The sequence below is a fragment of the Lithobates pipiens genome, unplaced genomic scaffold (genome assembly GCF_037356315.1).
Source record: "Lithobates pipiens isolate NorthernLeopardFrog02 unplaced genomic scaffold, aLitPip1_a1.2 Scaffold_19, whole genome shotgun sequence".
Classification (NCBI taxonomy): Eukaryota; Metazoa; Chordata; class Amphibia; order Anura; family Ranidae; genus Lithobates; species Lithobates pipiens.
In genome coordinates, this window is record NW_027507764.1 from 466566429 (window position 1) to 466584908 (window position 18480).

The 18480-nt window shown below is 40.1% G+C and overlaps 1 protein-coding gene across 1 annotated transcript in view; it reads left to right on the forward strand.

Annotated features, from left to right (window-relative positions):
• CUNH8orf34 (chromosome unknown C8orf34 homolog) overlaps positions 1-18480 on the forward strand; it is a 422416-nt gene that overhangs the window by 278444 nt on the left and 125492 nt on the right. The window contains exons 9-10 of the mRNA XM_077492843.1: positions 1117-1202; positions 8066-8139. Coding sequence (XP_077348969.1) covers positions 1117-1202; positions 8066-8139 — 160 coding nt within the window. The remainder of the gene's footprint in view (positions 1-1116; positions 1203-8065; positions 8140-18480) is intronic.

Consider the following 18480-nt stretch of genomic DNA (forward strand, 5'->3'; position numbering starts at 1 on the left):
ATTATTGTTCTATGCACTGTAAGGATTCATGGAACTGTGGTGTCATGTACTGTACAGAGAAAATGTTGTTATGCCAGTAAGGTATGCAAGTTGTTTTTTAGTAAAGCTTTGAAAAAGCATCTTGAGTGGACATTCTTTATTCTGGGAAACAGGCCCCCGGCCAGGAATATATGAATACTTTGAAGGGGATGGGCTTCAGGCCTGGAGTATTTGTGACAATATGGTGGAGTTGCTCCCGGAAGGTAGGTATGTGAGTGTCCTATCCGGAGTGGGGCGTGACCTGGAATAGCTTGGCAGGAGGTACTGTCCAATCCATTTCCCTTATAGACATACCTCCCAAATCTCTGAGTTGAGAAAGAGAGACACCTTTTAGTGGAAAGTATGTAGGCAAAGAACGCATGCTTGTGATGCACCAGTTACGCGGACCGTGAAGGTTTGTTACACATAAAAATGGTTGGTTTACCCGCAAGTGTTTTTTTGCTGCAGACCAGAAGGAGGTCAAATGCACATGTGATGGACTTTGAATGATCTCAGTAATGTCCCAAACTAATCTGAAATGCATATTAAATGCATCAGAAAGCAAGCTCCATTTCCCGAACCAAAATGGCCCTTATGATGGCACAAGTATTAGTAAATCTCCACTACTTGGAGAGCAGGCTAAATAAAGTGTGTTTTGCATCAGTGTGAACTGAGCATTTAAGCTGGTCATAGATGGAGCGATTTTCTTTCCAGTAGGCACAGTTTGCAGGAAAGAAAATCGCTTGATTCCCCCATTAACACAGTCAGTATTGATGAGGGAATCTCCCCGCAGAGCAATTGTGTTCTCCCACCGGGGGTGGTTTGGTGGTCCCTGCCAGGAGAAAACAGTGATTAGTGCTATAATAGACACCAAAAAAAAAAATTGCGTGTAAAATCCAACAGGCCAGTTTTACCCAAGTTTATTGATCAATCAACTTTATCGATCAATACAGTCAGCCTCCCATACATGGTTCAAAGCTCGGCCAATCCCTGCTCAATGGGCTGAGATTCGAACTGTCTATGGCCGGCTTTAGTGATACGAAGAAAATAATGTTTACAGCTTTATAAACTGGGGCTTTTGTTTTTCTTGTGTTTCAGATTGCAAGGCGGTAATCTGGCTCAGGGAGCAGAGGAGACAGCTAAAGATTGCTCCTCTTCAGATAAAGCTGCAGCAAATGCTCTAGGTGAGTAAAAACTGTTTCAACTGTTAAGAAATTTCAGGAATGATTAGCTCAAATACATTAAATCATATTTTAGATTTTTGTGTGAGTGAGTTCAAAACCTTAAATCTGTTTTTATTTTTCATGTTGTTTAAAGTGGTAGTAAAGCTCCCCCCGGACACTCCAACCTACAGATAAGCTTATAATAAAGCTTACCTGTAGGTACAATGAATGTTTCCTAAAAGTGCACCGTTTAGGACATATTCAGTGTCCCTGCAACTGGTGACGTCAACGGCGCATGCGAACCAAAAGGAAGACTGGGTGAAGATGGAAGCCCTGTCTGTGGTGACAGTGTCATCGGAGGGCTTTGGTTGAAAGTAAGTCTTTCATAATGTGCTAGTATGTTGCATACTAGCAAATTATGACTTTGGCTTGCAGGAAGAAAATTTTTATTTTTTTCTTCGTCAACTTTACTTCTGCTTTAACTTTTTCTTACATGGTAAAACATAGTAAAGTGCCCATCTTAAAGTAGAATTTCAGACAAATCTTTTCTTTTAGTTTTAGATATAGCATGGGTGGGTAGAGCCTCTGTCTGTTCCATTTTTTTTTTTTGTTATTTCTGGATTATACTAGGGTCTAGGGTTAATTGTGAGGTCAGGTTAAAGTTAAATTAAATTTTAAGTGGTAGTTTGGAGGGTAGGTTAAAGGAAAAAGGTACACTCAAAGCTTGTTGGTTCACAGGGGTGTAGTTCATTCTTCACTCCTGTGAGACGTTTTCAGAAGGCTGCTGTTGGCTGACATTGCAGAGCTGGTCCAGGCTGGGCAAAGATTTAGAATATATGGTTGGGATCCTGGACCAGCATTCGTCTCGACCTCTTAACAAGCCGCTGAGAGCCTGAGTTAGCTGCTCCTGCCCCCTCCACAGCACAACGCTCCAGTGAGTGGCTGACAGTCACCAGCTCTCTGCTCATGGAGAACTGAAAACTGAGTGATCAGTGGTCTTCGATCGCTCGGTTTTCAGTCTTAGAGCCAGTGGGGGACAGATGCAGCATCTGACCAATGAGAAATGGTCACAACCTCTGACTTAGCCAATCAGAGCAAGATTTGTATTCATGGATAAAATACATTGCTTTCTCTGAATGGCTGAGTGCCGCTGTGATACATTCTACTGTGTTCCGGGTACGAGACTGGAAGTCTCAACTCAAACCCGGAACATAGTGCGGTATACTGTATGTAGCCGTAGCTAGCCCAAAACAAAAGATGGAGTTTAGCTTTAAATATTCTTCAGAAGCAGGAAATTAGCTTTACAACATATCCTCACTGATCTCTGTAACTGCAACTCTGTGGAGCAATTCAATACCCAAATTTTTTAAGAGAAGCAGAAGTCTGTCCAAGTTGTGTCTCAAAATTCCACTCTTCTTACGTACTAGGGATGCACCGATACCCATAAAAATGCTCCCGATACCGAAAATGATACTTTGCGATGCGATTTGCATCAAGACTCGCATGCAATTTTAACAGGAATGCAGTGCAATTCCTTTGTGAATTGCATGCATTTTCCTTCACTGCTCATGTGTGTTTGTGCATAGAAAGGGAAAAGCACAATCTATTGTTCAGGTTTTAAAAAATGTTAGAACTCGCATAAAGTAGCGTTCAAAGGCAAAATTTGCATAAGTGTCTCGGTCCCGCAGATAATAGAAAATCACGACCACTGGAGGTGCTCACAGGACTGGAGGAGATATATAGACATTCCACCCTCAAGCTGACATCACTTCCGCCCTATACCCAAGGGGTCCCGTGATTTTCTATCATCGGCAGGACCGGTGTTCTGTCGAAATAGCCAACTCGCCAAAATTTCCAAATACGTCACTTCCGGTGACTCTCTAGCAGCAGATTTTGATCAGTTGTCCCTACTAGCCATGCACGCGTGCACCCGACAGAATAACAGAAACCCCCGGCAGCTGTTGGAGAACACCACGATTTTTCCTCAGATCTACCAATCGCCGCAGTACCCATGCGCAAGGTATGAACCTTTGAAAATTCATCCAGTTCTCCAACAGCTGCCAGGGGTTTCTGTTATTCTGTCGGGTGCGTACATGTGCAGTATAGCCAACTTGTCGAAATCTGCTGCTGGGAAGTGACGTAGTTGGAGATTTTGACGAGTTAACTATTTCCACAGAACACCGGGACACCTATGCATATTTTGCATTTGACCAGATATGTATTAATGTGAGTTCTAACATTTTTAATAACTGCCCACTAGATGACTCTTTTCCCATTCTATACACACATAGAAGCAGTGGAGGAAATTGCATGCGATTCACACAGGAAACACACCGCATTCCTGTTCAAATCGCATACGATTCTTTACAGTGCAATTTGCGCCTGGTTATTTTGTATTGACGCAAATCACACCGCAAAGTATCTGCGAGTACTTGACCGAAGGAGAACAGAGTTAGAGTAATGCCGCGTACACACGATCGAATTGTATGACGTACTTAGTCCGTCATACAATCCGGCGGACAATCCGGCGGACTTTCTACCCAACGGACTTGGCCACACACGGATACACAAACAGTCCGACAAAAGCTTGCGCGATGACGTACAGCACGTATGACGGGACTAGAAATAGGAAGTCCAAGACACAGCAAAGCAAACCTTTGGGCTCCTTCTGCTGACTTTGCGTTAGTGGAAGTTTGGTTAGAGACGATTCGCGCTTTTCAGACTTCAGCTTAATTCGTCCGTTATTTTTTTTTTATTATTTATTCTCGAATTGGAATATTAATCATAAGATGAGGATGAATAAAGACATTTGTGATAACTCTGTGTGAATATAAGCAGCAAAGCAACTTCACTTTTCTCACATTATGAAGAAGAAAAGAATGTGCTATATTAAAAGATCACAAAATTAGCAGCATGACGAATATGCTAGCTTCAATACGAACACTAGTTTTACAAGACAGAACGCTTCCGCCCTGTAAATCCTTTCTGGGCATGCGCCATTCTTAGTCCGTCGGACTAGCATACTGATGAACGTATTGTCCGCTGAAACCAAAGTACGACGGGAAGATTGGTGTGCAAACCGACCTTCTTAGTACTCCGGACTTCACGTTGAAAAAGTCCGCTGAAGCCTACACACGAGCGGATTGTCCGTTGAAATGCGTTTCAACGGACTAAGTACGTCATACAATTCGATCGTGTGTACGCGGCATTAGAGAACAGAAGACTTGGCAGGCTGTGAAGTTAGAGAAAAATGAACTAAGCTGCTGAAATTAAACTGAGTGTTTTCTATTTTAATCACTTCAGCTCCTGAAGATTTTAACCCCTTTATTACCAGGCTATTTTTTGCAATTCAGCACTGTGCAACTTTAACTGGCAATTGTATGGTCACAGGTAATGCGCATGTGCGAAAGTGAATATCCGCCCATTGACGGAGATCCTGGGATAATAAAAAAAAGTTCACCCTGCCAAGTAGCCAATCCCATGAATAAGTCAATCTATGATGAAACATGTCGGGGCGAGGCTACTTGGCGAACATTTGAAGTAGGCACAGGATGCTGAACACCCTGTATTGATCGGGGGATAGTGGGAGCGGAGATAAGGAGGAATACAGGACGGTGAACACTCGATATCGCTTGGCGTACAGTGAGGGTGAGAGAAATTCTGACCATCTCGTATATCCTGGGTCTGCCGTGACCATCCATGCTCCAGTATACAGATTTTAATGATTGATGTGAAGTTTACCTTTTATGGTGTCACTATTGTTTTACATGTGAGTGCATTGAAGTGAGATTTTTGGCGTGTGTTTAAAAAGTTTTAAACTGTATTACGCTATTGGAGGCAATCTCTTTTTTTATTGCATGGATGCGCTTATGTGAACTGCCAAGGAAATCATGTCGATCTTCTGAACTGCAAGCTTGAGGATCTCCCATTTAACCCCTGTAAAGAGGGTAAAGTGATATTAGCCAAACACAGAAGTGTGAGGCTTTGCAGCTGGTTTAATCACATAAGGGGAGTCACAGACACCGTGATGTGGTGGAGGAATGCGCTTGCAAGATTTCTTTAACTAAGAGACACTGGTCATCACTTTTTATTTGTAGTTTCTCATTTTTTTGGACCATCAGTCTAGGATGGACTTTGGTTGATGGGGGATGGACACTGCACTATTTATTTGGATTATTTAATAATTTAGTTTTTTTGGTTATTATTTATTTTTATAGGGTTGTTACTTTGTATGTGAGTTTTCACAATTCACTATATTAAATGTTTAATAACTCTCTTTGCTACAATTTAATCATTGTTTTTTCACATTGCACTAGTTAATGGGCATTGGTTATTTTTGCATATAATACTGTGTTACACTTTTGAGCGCTGCTTTTTTTCCTACAATTGAGGAAGGATTTTTTTTTTACACTATTGATTTTGTTTATAGTAGCAGCTGGGGTTAAGGGATTTATTTTTACAATATTTAGCACAGTGATGATACACGTTTGTGAGGGAAAGCGTTTGTGTATTATTGATTTACAATTGTACGGTCATGCAACACTGTACCCAAATAAAATGTATATCATTTTTTTCACACAAATAGAGCTTTCTTTTTGTGGTATTTGATCACCACTGGGTTTTATTATTTTTTATTATATGCATGAAAAAAAGACTGAAAATTGTGAAAAAAATATATATTTTTTTCTTTCTGCTATAAAACATATTCAAAACATTTTTTTTTTTAATTAACCTTCTTCATGAATTTAGAAAAAAAAATCAGATGAAGCCCCCACACGATCGGAATATCCGATGAAATGATTTTGTCGGACCTTTTCTGCTGGAAAGTCTGGTCGTGTGTACACGGCATTAGAATAGTGTTTACATTTTATGATGGGGTGCCTCAAGACTGTTCATAATTTTAAAGGGTGCCTCGAGACTGTCCATTGTAACCACTTCCAGCCCATGGACATCATATGATGTCCTGGACTTTGAGTGGAGATATCTGAATGATGCCTGAAGCTACAGGTATCATTCAGATATCATCTTTTTCTGCCAGTGATTCTATGCACCGTAAGAACAATCATAGCTGCAGTTCAGCCGCTTGATCATTCTTACAGATGGCAGGAAGGGACATCCCCCCTCCCGCCACCCTCCGGTGCTTCTCCAGGCTCGCCCGTATGATTGGCAAGGCGGAGAACGAAACGGTTGCCGCCGGAAGTTGATCATAGAGATTTCTGGTGAAAAGATGGTCCCCAATCATCCATATGACCCACAGAGGCCCGGGCGTGACGTTATGATGTAAATCTGGGCCGGTGGATGTAAGCAAAGCCGGAGATGCGGCTGGAAAGGCTGAGACAGAGTTCACCTCTCCATAAAAAGGACCTATCACAAGGGATGTTTACAAGGGATCAAAAAATTTTTTTAAAGAGGAAGTATAAGAATAAAAAAATTAAAGGTAAAATTAACAATAAAGAAACATTTTTTTTTTAAAGCGCCGTGTGCTCACGCACACAAGCGAACACATACGTAAGTCACACCCACATATGTAAGCGGCGTTCAAATCACACATATGAGGTATCGCCGTGTGCATTAGAGCAAGAGCAATAATTATAGCCCAAGACCTCATCTGTAACTCTAAACTGGTAACCTGTAAACAAATTGAAAGCATGGCCTATGGAGATTTTTAAGTAACAAAGTTTGGCACCATTCCACGAGTGTGCGCAATTTTAAAGTGTGTCATGCTAGGTATCTATTTACTCAGCGTAACCTAATCATTCACATTAAGCAACAAATTGGGCTAACTTTACTGTTTTTTTTTTTTTTTTTTAATTCAGAAACTTTTTTTTTCCCTCCCCAAAAAAAAACATGTTTGAAAAATCCCTGCGCAAATACAGAGTAACGTAAAAAGTTGCAACAATCGCCATTTTATTACTTAGAGAATCTGCTAAGAAACATATATAATGTTTGGGGGTTCTGAGTAATTTTCTAGCAAAAAATTATTACGTGTAGGAAAGGAGTGCCAAAATAGGCCAGGTATGGAAGTGGTTAAAGGGTGCCTTGACTAATAAAAGTTTGAGAAACACTGGACTAGAGGACCAGTGCTTGTTTATTATTGATCAAAAACAGATCGTGGCAACCTACAGTACCTACCTCCTGCAATATACTATGTAAACTGTTAATGATAGTGGTGGTGACTTATTACTGTGGCCAAATAGCCCTTTATGTGCCAGTCCCGTTAGTCGGGTTTTCAGTCCATGATTGCAACCGCAGCATATTTCGGTGTTGTGTACATTAATCAGACTTCATGCTTGATATCTCACTACATAGTCCTTTTTTAATTCCCAAATTGCCTTGTTGTTGCTTGTCGCTGAAGTCTATAATCACACTTGAACAAAATTTTCAATAATCACTACATTCAGCAAATCTAAACATGCCCTGTTAAGTAAGTCACATATTTACATTATCGTTAATGGAACATTATCGTAACTTGGAAAATATGGAGATATTACAAATATGGAAGAAGATGGATGACAGAAGATTGTCATTTAAACTGAATTCTGCACTTCAGCTACTTAAAATATCCTACAGGCATCAATTATATTGCAACAACACTGAGACCTAGCCTGTTGTAATTCCTGGCATTGTGTATCAGCCTGCTTGTCTTCATCATGATTAAATAAGATCCACTGATTCAGTACATGAAGACGTCACTCATCAAAATAGATTCAGTGGCAGGCATGATAGAAAACATATTACCGGTGTAACTCGAAACCTGCTCTTAAACCTATTTGTATAGTTTTGGCAAGAAACATGAGGGTTTACATATTTCAAGAGATTAATTATTTCAATGTAATTATATGAAACTTCAATTTTTTATTTTTTTTGTTGTCTGCTTGGAACAGAATCATTGCCTGGAGCAGAAACCTTAATGGAGGATGATGAAGAATTTGAGAGTGCCTCTCAAGTGACAGGACCTGTAAGTGGAAGAAATTACTCTGGTTTAGTTCATTATTTGAAAAATGTATTTGCATGGCACAGTAATTTATAAGAAAAAAAACTCAATGCTATGTACTTGAAATTATGTAATTTATGGATCTGATTTTGAGTTTAAAATATGTTGCATGTATGGGTATAGATTTATCATGCTAGAGCCTAAGTGACACAATATGTAAACTTGGTCTTGGCTACAGATGGCCCAGTTTGTGACACATTTGACTTGCATCTTTGATTTCAATGAAAAGAAGAGGGCTATGGACTTTCTAGGCACTAATACAAAATAATTTTTTAGTTAAAAAGGTATAATTTTATTTACAAAAGAGCATGTTTACATAAATGCATATTAAAAAAAAGGAAGAAGAAGTCATATACACTCAAAAGTTTATCAGCAAAAGATGTTACATTCATTCATATCATATTCACGATGTAGTTACTGAGAAATAACGAGATGATGTCTTCAATAGTAGATAATCTCAGATTTGTATATAGTTGACAAGATGGCAAAACATCAAAGGTGGCAAGATGCTGATACTGAATTCATGCCCGACATGTTTCGCATACTTTTAGACGCTTTCTCTGGGGCCAAATTATGACTAATTCTTGAGGACGAAAGGACAAAAATAATTTACTCATCAACAAAGCACAATAATATTAATTTCTATTATAATATCAAATTTTTTCAAAAAAGTCTGGACAAACTGGACTAGGGGTGTAGGGGCACATAATATGAGACAGCTTATAAAGGGCACTAGGGGGGCACACGTAATATAGTAAAAAAACAAAAAAACTATTTTGAATACATTTTTTTTCCTTTTTTTCTTTTTATTATTTTTTATTATTTTATATCTATATTATATAATATTTAGTATCATTACCCTTTTGAGGATATGAGTCTGTGGACTCCTAGAAAAATGCCAGGGATCATGTGTCTATTCTGTTTTTCCACCCGGGCAGGAAAGGCTCACAAACAAGGCTTTTGATGTAATGGGACCCATATATGTTTATAGCAGGTTGAAGCCAGGAACCGAAAAATTAGATAGTTCCCTCAATAAGAAAAAGAAACCGTAAAGTAAAGTAAAGTTTTTCTTATTCAGGGAACTATCTCATTTTTGGGTTCCTGGCTTCATGATCCCTGGTGTTTTGCTAGGAGTCTATAGATATATCCTCAAAAGGGTAATGATGCTATATATTATTTAATATAGATATAAAATAATAAAAAGAAAAAAGGAAAAAAAAATATTCAAAATGTATTTTGTTATATTTTTACTATATTACATGTGCCCCCCTAGTGCCCTTTATAAGCTGTTTCATATTATGTGCCCCTACGCCATCTTTAGTCCAGTTTGTCCAGACTTTTTTGAAAAAATGTGATATTATAATATAAATTAATATTATTGTGCTTTATTGATAAGTAAATACATTTTGTCCTTTCGTCCTCAATAATTAGTCATAATTTGGCCCCAGAGGAAGCATCTAAAGTACGCGAAACATGTCGGACATGAATTCAGTATCAGCATCTTGCCACTTTTGTTGTTTTGCCATCTTGTCATCTATATACAAATCTGAGATTATCTACTATTGAAGACATCATCTCGTTATTTCTCAGTAACTACATTGTGAATATGATATGAATGATGGCAACATATTTTGCTGATAAACTTTTGAGTGTATATGACTACTTCTTGCTTTTTTTAATATGTATTTATGTAAGCATGCTCTTTTGTTAATAAAATTATACCTTTTTAACAAAAAAATATTTTGTATTAGTGCCTAGAAAGTCCATAGCCCTCTTCTTTACTTCTTTTCATTGAATGCAATTTAGGACGTGGCACCTTTATCATAACCTCTTTTTAGGTGTATCCACCATACCACTAGGTGCATTGATACACGCAATTCCCATTTTTTTCTTTTCCTTACATCTTTGATTTGTTTATGCTTCATTGAATGCACCCTTAGCACAGAATATTACACTCTTCCCACAAAACCCCAAAACTTAAAGTGGAACTTAACTGTATCTGAGCAGTGAAAACCGAAAATGCTATTTTATAAATTTTTTATTGTTATAGCAAAAGCCCCCAACTGTCTGCCTCCAGGCTTTATTTTGTCGAGAAATCACTTCCCTAGCATTTCTTGTTGCAACCATCTGGAGTAAGGGCAGTTAATTCCTTTAAAGCATTTACTTTCTGGAATCCATCTGCCCTTAGGTCAGGCATGCAGGTGGGAGGGCATGCTTATCTGACAAACCCCCTTCTCCAGATGAAAAAATAAATAAAAAAAGACCATGCAAACTGGGATGTATGACATAATTTTGGCCTAGGCTACAAACTAGGAAGCAGCTGAAAAGATGTAAAAATAGAAGAGGTTAAAACAAGTAAATATACCTTCCTCTCTACAGTGGGTATAGAAAAGAATTGCCCCCCTTTAAAAGAATCACATTTTGTTGCTTTGGCGCCCGAAATGAAGACAGACACAGTTTTTGTTTAATCCAACTTATAACATCCAATTGAATGATCTAACACCATAATGTCATAAAAAAAAACATAACAATCACTCAGTTGGAAAAGGGATCTACCCCCCTTGTGTCAGTATTTTGTTGCACCACCTTTTGCTTTAATTACAGCCTTTAGTCTGTTGGGATATGTCTCTCCTAACTTTGCACATCTAGACTTTGCAATATTTGCCCACTCTTCTTTGCAGAATTGCTCAAGTTCAGTTAAATTTAATGGTGGTCTGCAGTCTTCAAGTTATGCCACAGATTATCAGTGGGGTTTAAGTCTGGTCTTTGACTAGGCCATGCAAGAACATTCAACTTTTTCTCCATTACCCACTGTGTGGTAATATTTGCTGTGTGCTTTGGCTCATTGTCACATTGGAAGGTAAACCGTCTTCCCATTGACAACTTTCTAGCAGAGGGCAGCAGAATTTGATGGTATTTTTCCACATCCATTTTTCTTTCTATCCTGACAAATGCTCCAGTCCCTGCTGCAGATAAACACCCCCATAACAGGATATTACCACCTCCATGCTTTACTGTAGGAATGGTGTTATTTGGATGGTGGGCTGTATTGGATTTCCACCAGACATATCGTTTGGTGTTGAGGCCAAATAATTAAATTTTAGTCTCATCTGACCATAACACCTTTTTCTTTGTGGCCTCAGAATCTTCAAGGTACGTTTTGGCAAAGCTCAGTCATGACTGCATGTGGTATTTCTTAAGGAGTGTCTTTTTTCTTGCAACCCTTCCATACAAGCCACATTTGTGGAGAATGTGTGATATTGTTGTCACATGTACACAATGACCACTCTTTGTCATACATTTCTGCAACTGTTTCAGAGTTGCTGTAGGCCTCTTAGTAGCCTCTCTGACCAGTTTCCTCCTGGCTCTTTCATCCAGTCTGGAGCAACATCCTGATCCAGGGAGGGTCTGTGTTGTATAAAATACCTTTTACCTCTTAATAATAGACTTTACTGTGCTTCTAGGCATTGATAAAACCTTTGAAAATGTTCCTGACTTGTGCTTGTTTACTCTGGATATCTTTTGACAGTGCATTTACCTGTATTTGATTGCTTCAGTTGCACTATCGGGGACTGAAATACTCCAGAAAAGCTCTTTTCATGATGAGCTAATCAAAATAACCATAGCTGATCACAGTTGAAAGTCAAACAGCTTTGTGTGCCAGAAGGTGATTAGATTTACCCTACATTTAAGGAGGGGATGATCCGTTTTCCATCTCAGTGATTCTGTTTTGGAATTGTTTTAATTTTTTTTCTGACATGTTGGTGTTATATCTTTCACCTGGATGTTATAGGTTTCACTGAGTAAATACAGCTGGATAAAAAAAAAAAAAAAAACTGTGTCTGTCTTTATTGCAGGCTGTAAAGCAATGACATTTATTATAGTTAGTCTGCGGCAACATGGCTCGGCTGTGCAAATTGCTGTCATGTTACTTTGGCTCCTATTTTGTCCACTAGGGGCGCGTGCCCGCCAAAGTAGGGCCGGAAAGTTGAGGGTGGAAAGGTCTTGTTCTACCATGGTGGATGCTTTGGGGATGGGGCAAGGGAACCATTCCGTGCCGCCCTGTGGTATAGTTTCGAAGTTTGGGTGGCCCACCCCACTCTGAATTTTGGGGTACGTGAGCAGAGTGGGACAGATGTGGGACAGGCCTTGGTGCCAGATCAAACGTATGGAGCATAAGCAGCTGAAAATGTGTTTTTAGGAACAGTAATAGGTACTGTCTGGAATAAAAAAAGTAGTTTAGGGAGGGTTTCCATTTTGAGTGTATTGATGCGACCCAACCAGGGCAGTGGGGATGAGTTCCAGTTATCCAGTTCTTTCCTAAGCCAGCTCAGTAAAGGGAGATAATTAAGGGTACAGAGGTCTGACAGGTTGGAGGGAATCGTTATCCCTAAATAAGAGATGCCTCTGGAGCCCCATTGGAATGGGAAATTATCCCGTACTTGGGCGAGAGTAGTGTGCGGTAAAGAGATATTAAGGGCTTCTGTCTTAGACATTTTTAATTTGAAGTTACTAAATTCCCCTAACCTGTGGAATTCTTGCATCAATGAGGGTAGGGACATGTGGGGTTGCTGGATGTAGACCAGGAGATCATCTGCATAAATCAAAAGTTTGTGGTCGGAGGAGGGTGTCTGGATCCCCACTATAGATTTGTTTTGCTTGATGGCCCTAACCAGGTGTTCTATTACTAGGACAAAGAGTAGGGGAGATAGCTAGTACACTGAAAGGGATCCTTGCCTGGCTTGGGTATGACAGAGATGTTAGTGGATAAAAGGTCTCTAGATGGTAGATGGGAATCATCTATGGAATTAAATGCCGCTGACAGCAACGGGGCGAGGGGCTGGGCAAATTACTTTTGGAACCCAAGGGAAAATCCGTCTGGGCCCCGGACATTTTCCAGATTTCAGCCCTTTGATTTGTTCAATCGCTGCTACGCATGGGATATCCTTTAACAAATTGTCGTTCAGGTGCAATAAAAATGTTTTACGGGATTTAGGGGGTTAGCTAGGCTTAAGCGTGTGGGGACATGGTCAAACCACAATATGTTGCCAAGGGATGCCTTAAGTAGGACATCCAACAAGGATTGGAAGACTAAGAAATAGTCTATACGACTATAAGAGTTGTGGGCTATGGCGTAACAGCTGTAGTCTCTCTCAAATGGCTGTTGCACTCCCCGGACATCGACCAGTTGAGCAGAATGCAAGAGTGATTTGATGTGTGTGAGAGTGGAGTGGGGGATGGAGGAAGTGTCTATGGCCAGGGAAAGGGTCACATTGAGCTCTCCACCTAAAATAAAACAGGGACTGCCAGAGGAGTGTAATTTGTTCAGAACCGTGGACAGGAAGCTCCCCTGGTCTCGGTTTGGTCCATACACATTAGCCACTGTGAAAATAGAGGAGTTACATTTTAATTTGAGAAAAAGATAATGACCTAGGGCAGTGATGGCGAACCTTGGCACTCCAGATGTTTTGGAACTACATTTCCCATGATGCTCAACTACACTACAGAGTGCATGAGCATCATGGGTAATGTAGTTCCAAAACATCTGGAGTGCCAAGGTTCGCCATCACTGACCTAGGGGATCAACAAGGGAGTCTAGAACCTCTGGGTGGAATGATTTATGGAAGGCTATAGACACCCCTTTTGATTTGGCCTGTGTGTTTGTGCAGTGATACCATTGGTGATAGTAATGATCATTAAGGGCCGGGACGGCTTGGCCCCTGAAGTGGGTCTCCTGCAGATGCAAAAGTTGGGTACTGGCCTTGTGGAAGTGCTATAATATCTGGCTTCTTTTCTCTGGAGTATTGAAACCCCTACAGTTAAAGGATGATAAAGTTATATGGTCATGTGACAGCATGGAAACATTGAAAGGAGAGGACACTAAATTTCCATATAACAGCTAACACCGAGCTGTAATTGCACCAAGGCTTGCTTAATATGGAGGAAAAGGGGGGGGGGGGGAGAGAACAGAACAGGGAGAGTTGAGGAGGTGAGAGCAGGGAGGGGTGGGCGGAATCCATTTCCAGTACAGAAGAGATGGTAGGAGATGGGAACCACCATTGAAAACATAAAAAGAAAAAATATAACAGGCCACTAGGTGGCAGCTATAAACCATTGAGTAAATAACTTGACATTTCTAAAATGTAGAACTGACTAGAAAAAATACAGTGCATACACATCCACTATCGTTCCTAAGGGTGGTTGTAAAGGAAGTGATCCCGGCTGTGGGGTAAAGGTGCAAAAATAACAGGTGCTGAACTTCTGCTACCGTGGGATGAATGGGAGACTCGGGGTAGTAGGGGTGAGGGGCGAGTCTGGTAAGGAGACCTGGCACAGTTCCAGGGTGCTCAGGAACTGTGACAGGTTCCCCAAAGTGCGGAAGAGGGCCGTCTGGCCTTCCTGATGGACCTGCAGTTGGAATGGAAACCTCTATTGATATTTAATGTGTTTCTCCTGGAGGAGAGATGTGAGTGGCTTGAGAGAGCGTCTCATGGCCAGTGTTTGGCTCGAGAGGTCTTGAAGCAGCATGGCTGGGGTGTTGTTCAGCCGGATAAAGTCTTGCGTGCTGTGGCCCGCATAATTTCCTCCTTAACCTTGTGGAAATTGGACCCTACAAAGTGTATCGCAAACAAAGGAAGAATCAGGGTTCTTCGGGCCTGAGTTCCTGTGAACTCTGTCCAATTCAATGTGGGCATCTTTAGGCTGCTGGAGTAGCTGATTAAGGATTGTGGTGACTGCCCCTGGTAGTTCATTCTGTTCCACTGTTTCAGGGATGCCACATATTCTGATATTGTTCTGTCTGTAACGGTTCTCAATATCGTCTTGGTGGTACATGAGCTGCTGCAGTAAAACAGTGTGGGAGTTTAGAGGCTCCTCGTGGGACTGCAGTGTTTTGCAAATGCCGTCAGTGGTGTTCTCTATGTCTCCCATACAGACCCCCAGGTCTTTTTTAAGTTCAGTTATCTCCTGCCTGTATGTCTTTTCTATGCGTGAGACATAATGTTCAAAGTCAAATTTTGTGGGCAGGGATTGCATGTATGTGTGCAGAGATCTCACCTGCGATTCCATATCCCAACCATCACCGGAGTATAGTGAAGCCTGTGAAAAGCTGTGGGGGCTGTGTAAGGGGGGGTTCAAGGTCTGCAAGGGAGGCTGAATGGCCCTTAGACCTGCATCCCATCTGCTGGCTCAGAGTGGGCCAGGGATGGAGGTGCTGGCACTATCTTGGATTTCCCCTGGTTCATGTAGGCCACAGATACTTGTGTTAGAAACGTCCCAAGTCACCCTGTGTCCGGTCACTGGCGGGTTTGGACTGATCCTTGGGTTTCCTCTTGCCCATCGGTGTGATTTGGAGAGAATGTGGGTGATGATAGAGGTAATAGAACCCCGTGGAAGCTGTCAGGACCAAGGAGCTGTCGTGATAATCAGAATAGCTGAAACCAAGACAAAATGTGTTTTATGTATGTTTCTATAGCCTTCCCTTGCTTGATAAAAGTCCATTACCTTTATTTACATATCCTCATTCAGACTTTCAAAGAAGGTCATGGCTGTTGGGTATATGAACATGACAAGTATTAAGCTCTGCAGTAGTTTTTACTTGACTTGAAAAAGGCCTAAAAGTTATGTTCTTGGACAAGATTAGTAGATGACCTGAAAGGGGAGCCACACGTTTGTATACATCACATTTTGTTTATTCAGCCTGTTAAATTCACCAAATAAATAGTAATTTTCCAAATGTATACACATTTTTACAGTAAGTGTGTTTACTACAATGGTTATAGTAACTTTATTTGGTGAGGGAACCAACAAACATGTGATTTGATCAAGAGTGCCAAAACTTGTAAGAATACATGGCTTTGCTGTAGCAGAGAACGTCTAGAATTACTCTTTTGCACAATTCTTGCCCCATGCATGATTATCTTTCATGCAGAAAGTATAGTATTTTTTTTAGAGTGCATAGGATTATTGTAGTGTTTAAGTAAGTTTAACAATTGTTTCCACATTTTTACACGCTTGCTCTAGGGGTTACTATATGGAGATTTTCCTTCTAGTGGGGTAGTAAATTTTACTGTAATGTCTGCTGATTTACCAAAGGAGTTATGAATCTTCACACACACATTTGTGTTTAAAATTCATTTTAATTATCCAATTCAGATGAAATAACTAAATAGGAATTAGCTTTTTCCATGATTGAGTAATTTAAATGATTGTTCACAAAATGTATTGCAACAATATTCTCTACTTTTGAAGTAAACCCACCTCACAATTATAGTCATATAGAGAGTTCGTTGTTTTCAATATGTTAAAAAAAATATAGTTCACATTTTCTTTAGAAATTGTATTTATTTTTAGTTGTCTACTTGTCTCTCTATATCTTCAGAGAGATCAGCCCCAAAAAAAAGGTAAAACTAGGCACAATCTTATTAGCTTAATCCCTACCATTAGGTATGTTTAACCTAATCAAACTTACAGTATCTTTTAGAAAGCAAAGGGATATAGTAGGATGGGGTAGAGTAGGGATTTTTTATGGTCCATTGGGGAGATTTAATTTACTTCCCTTCCAAGAGGTACAACAGCAAGTAAGAGGAAATCTCTCTAAAGTTGGAGGAAATTAACTTTGTTGTCATAGGAAATGGGTGTCTCTGCTGCACAAATTCTCCCCTATTCCCATTACAGTTACAACTGGGTTTCATCACTCAGTCCAGGTGACAATGGTCACCAAGAGAAAAAAGAGGGTAATTCTTTCCAATGGGGGCACAGGCAGAAATAAAAGCCTGACAAGGGTTTTAACACTCCCTCACTCTATTAAAAGTAGAAAAAAATGCTTTTGCATGAGATATACTTTACCTTATCTTTATTCTCATTAAAAGACTTACATAGCACTAAATCTTTAAAAGAATGAAATCCCATTGGTGTCACCAACATTTTTAAAGGCCAATAGGGGCGCAGGAATGTATTTGTTTTTATTAAATTTAATGAGTAATAAAAACAATTTACACCTTTATCAAGTAAGCATCACCGTGAAACAGCAATACCAGGGGCCTTGCTCTTTTTGTTGCCTTTTGCAGCTGAAATACTTATGGCTAACAAATGCTGCTGAGCTGGTCCCTGGCTCCACCAACCTCTGCAGTGTTTGCTTGGGACATCCTGGAGATGAGGCTGCTCTGATAATAATCTGCTTGATTGAAATTGACAGATGAAGAGTATGAAATAATCCAGACTCTCAGGGCCACCTTTGGGAATAGCCTGTCTGCTGGCTTTAGGTGTCACAGCTTGCCAGCTCTACACAAACTCTGGTACAGTTTCTGGCATTGCTATTTTGTGATTATTCATATCTGCCTTTAAATTCTTACTTGATATAAGTGGATACTGTTTTTATTACTTATATTTTACCAAAAGATGAACACATTCCTCCGCCTGTTTTGTATCCACTCTCTGTACCAGCTGGATATTCCGCAACCCTTACAAGGCACTGCAGGACTAGTTTTCACATTTTATATGGACTTTATGATGTTTATGGACCCTGATTCTACAGTTGTGGCTCTGAATATGTGCACTGCTATATATCTTATCATCCATAGGTGTTTTAACCCTGAAGAGTTTTTCCAAAACTGTTCTCAGTTTTAAATGGACTTCCTTTTTAAAACACATCAAGTAATTCGATGAACGTGTTTTTGTCTTTGTTTTGAACAGAATCATTGCCTGGAATAGAACCTTTAAAGCAGTATTAAACCAAATAAAGCAAAAAATGTTACATATTGAATCTTACCAATCCTTAGATGTGGTGGCTGCATTTGTCATCATCTTTAGTCTCTTTTCCCTTTATTTCCACTTGGGGATACAGACAATGATACACTTCTGTCTTAGAGTGTCTCCACTCTGGATGGAGGAGCAACTGAGACACTTTTGGCAGCAGCATTGTCAATCTGGAGAGAGGGTAGTGCTAGACTAGCAGGTTTAGATGGACGTGACTAACAAATGAAAGCTGCACTCCAGCTACCACTTTTTAAACAATTACAGAAACCGTTTTTATATACATAAGTAAAAGCTAACAGTTGTAAGCACCCCTGCCATTGTTAAAGCGGAACTAATGGTTCAATTTTAAAGACTGCAAGCAGGCAGGCTCTTTTATGCTGAAGAGACATGCAATGCATCTTCTGCAATCAAATAAACCTACCTGCCTACTCGCAGTCCTATTTAAAATGTACATTGAGGTGCTCAATGCAGCTCAGTTTAAATTCCAGTATATAACCTGTGTACTGGGATGACTGAACCCCTGCTCATGCAGAGAAGTAACATCACCCC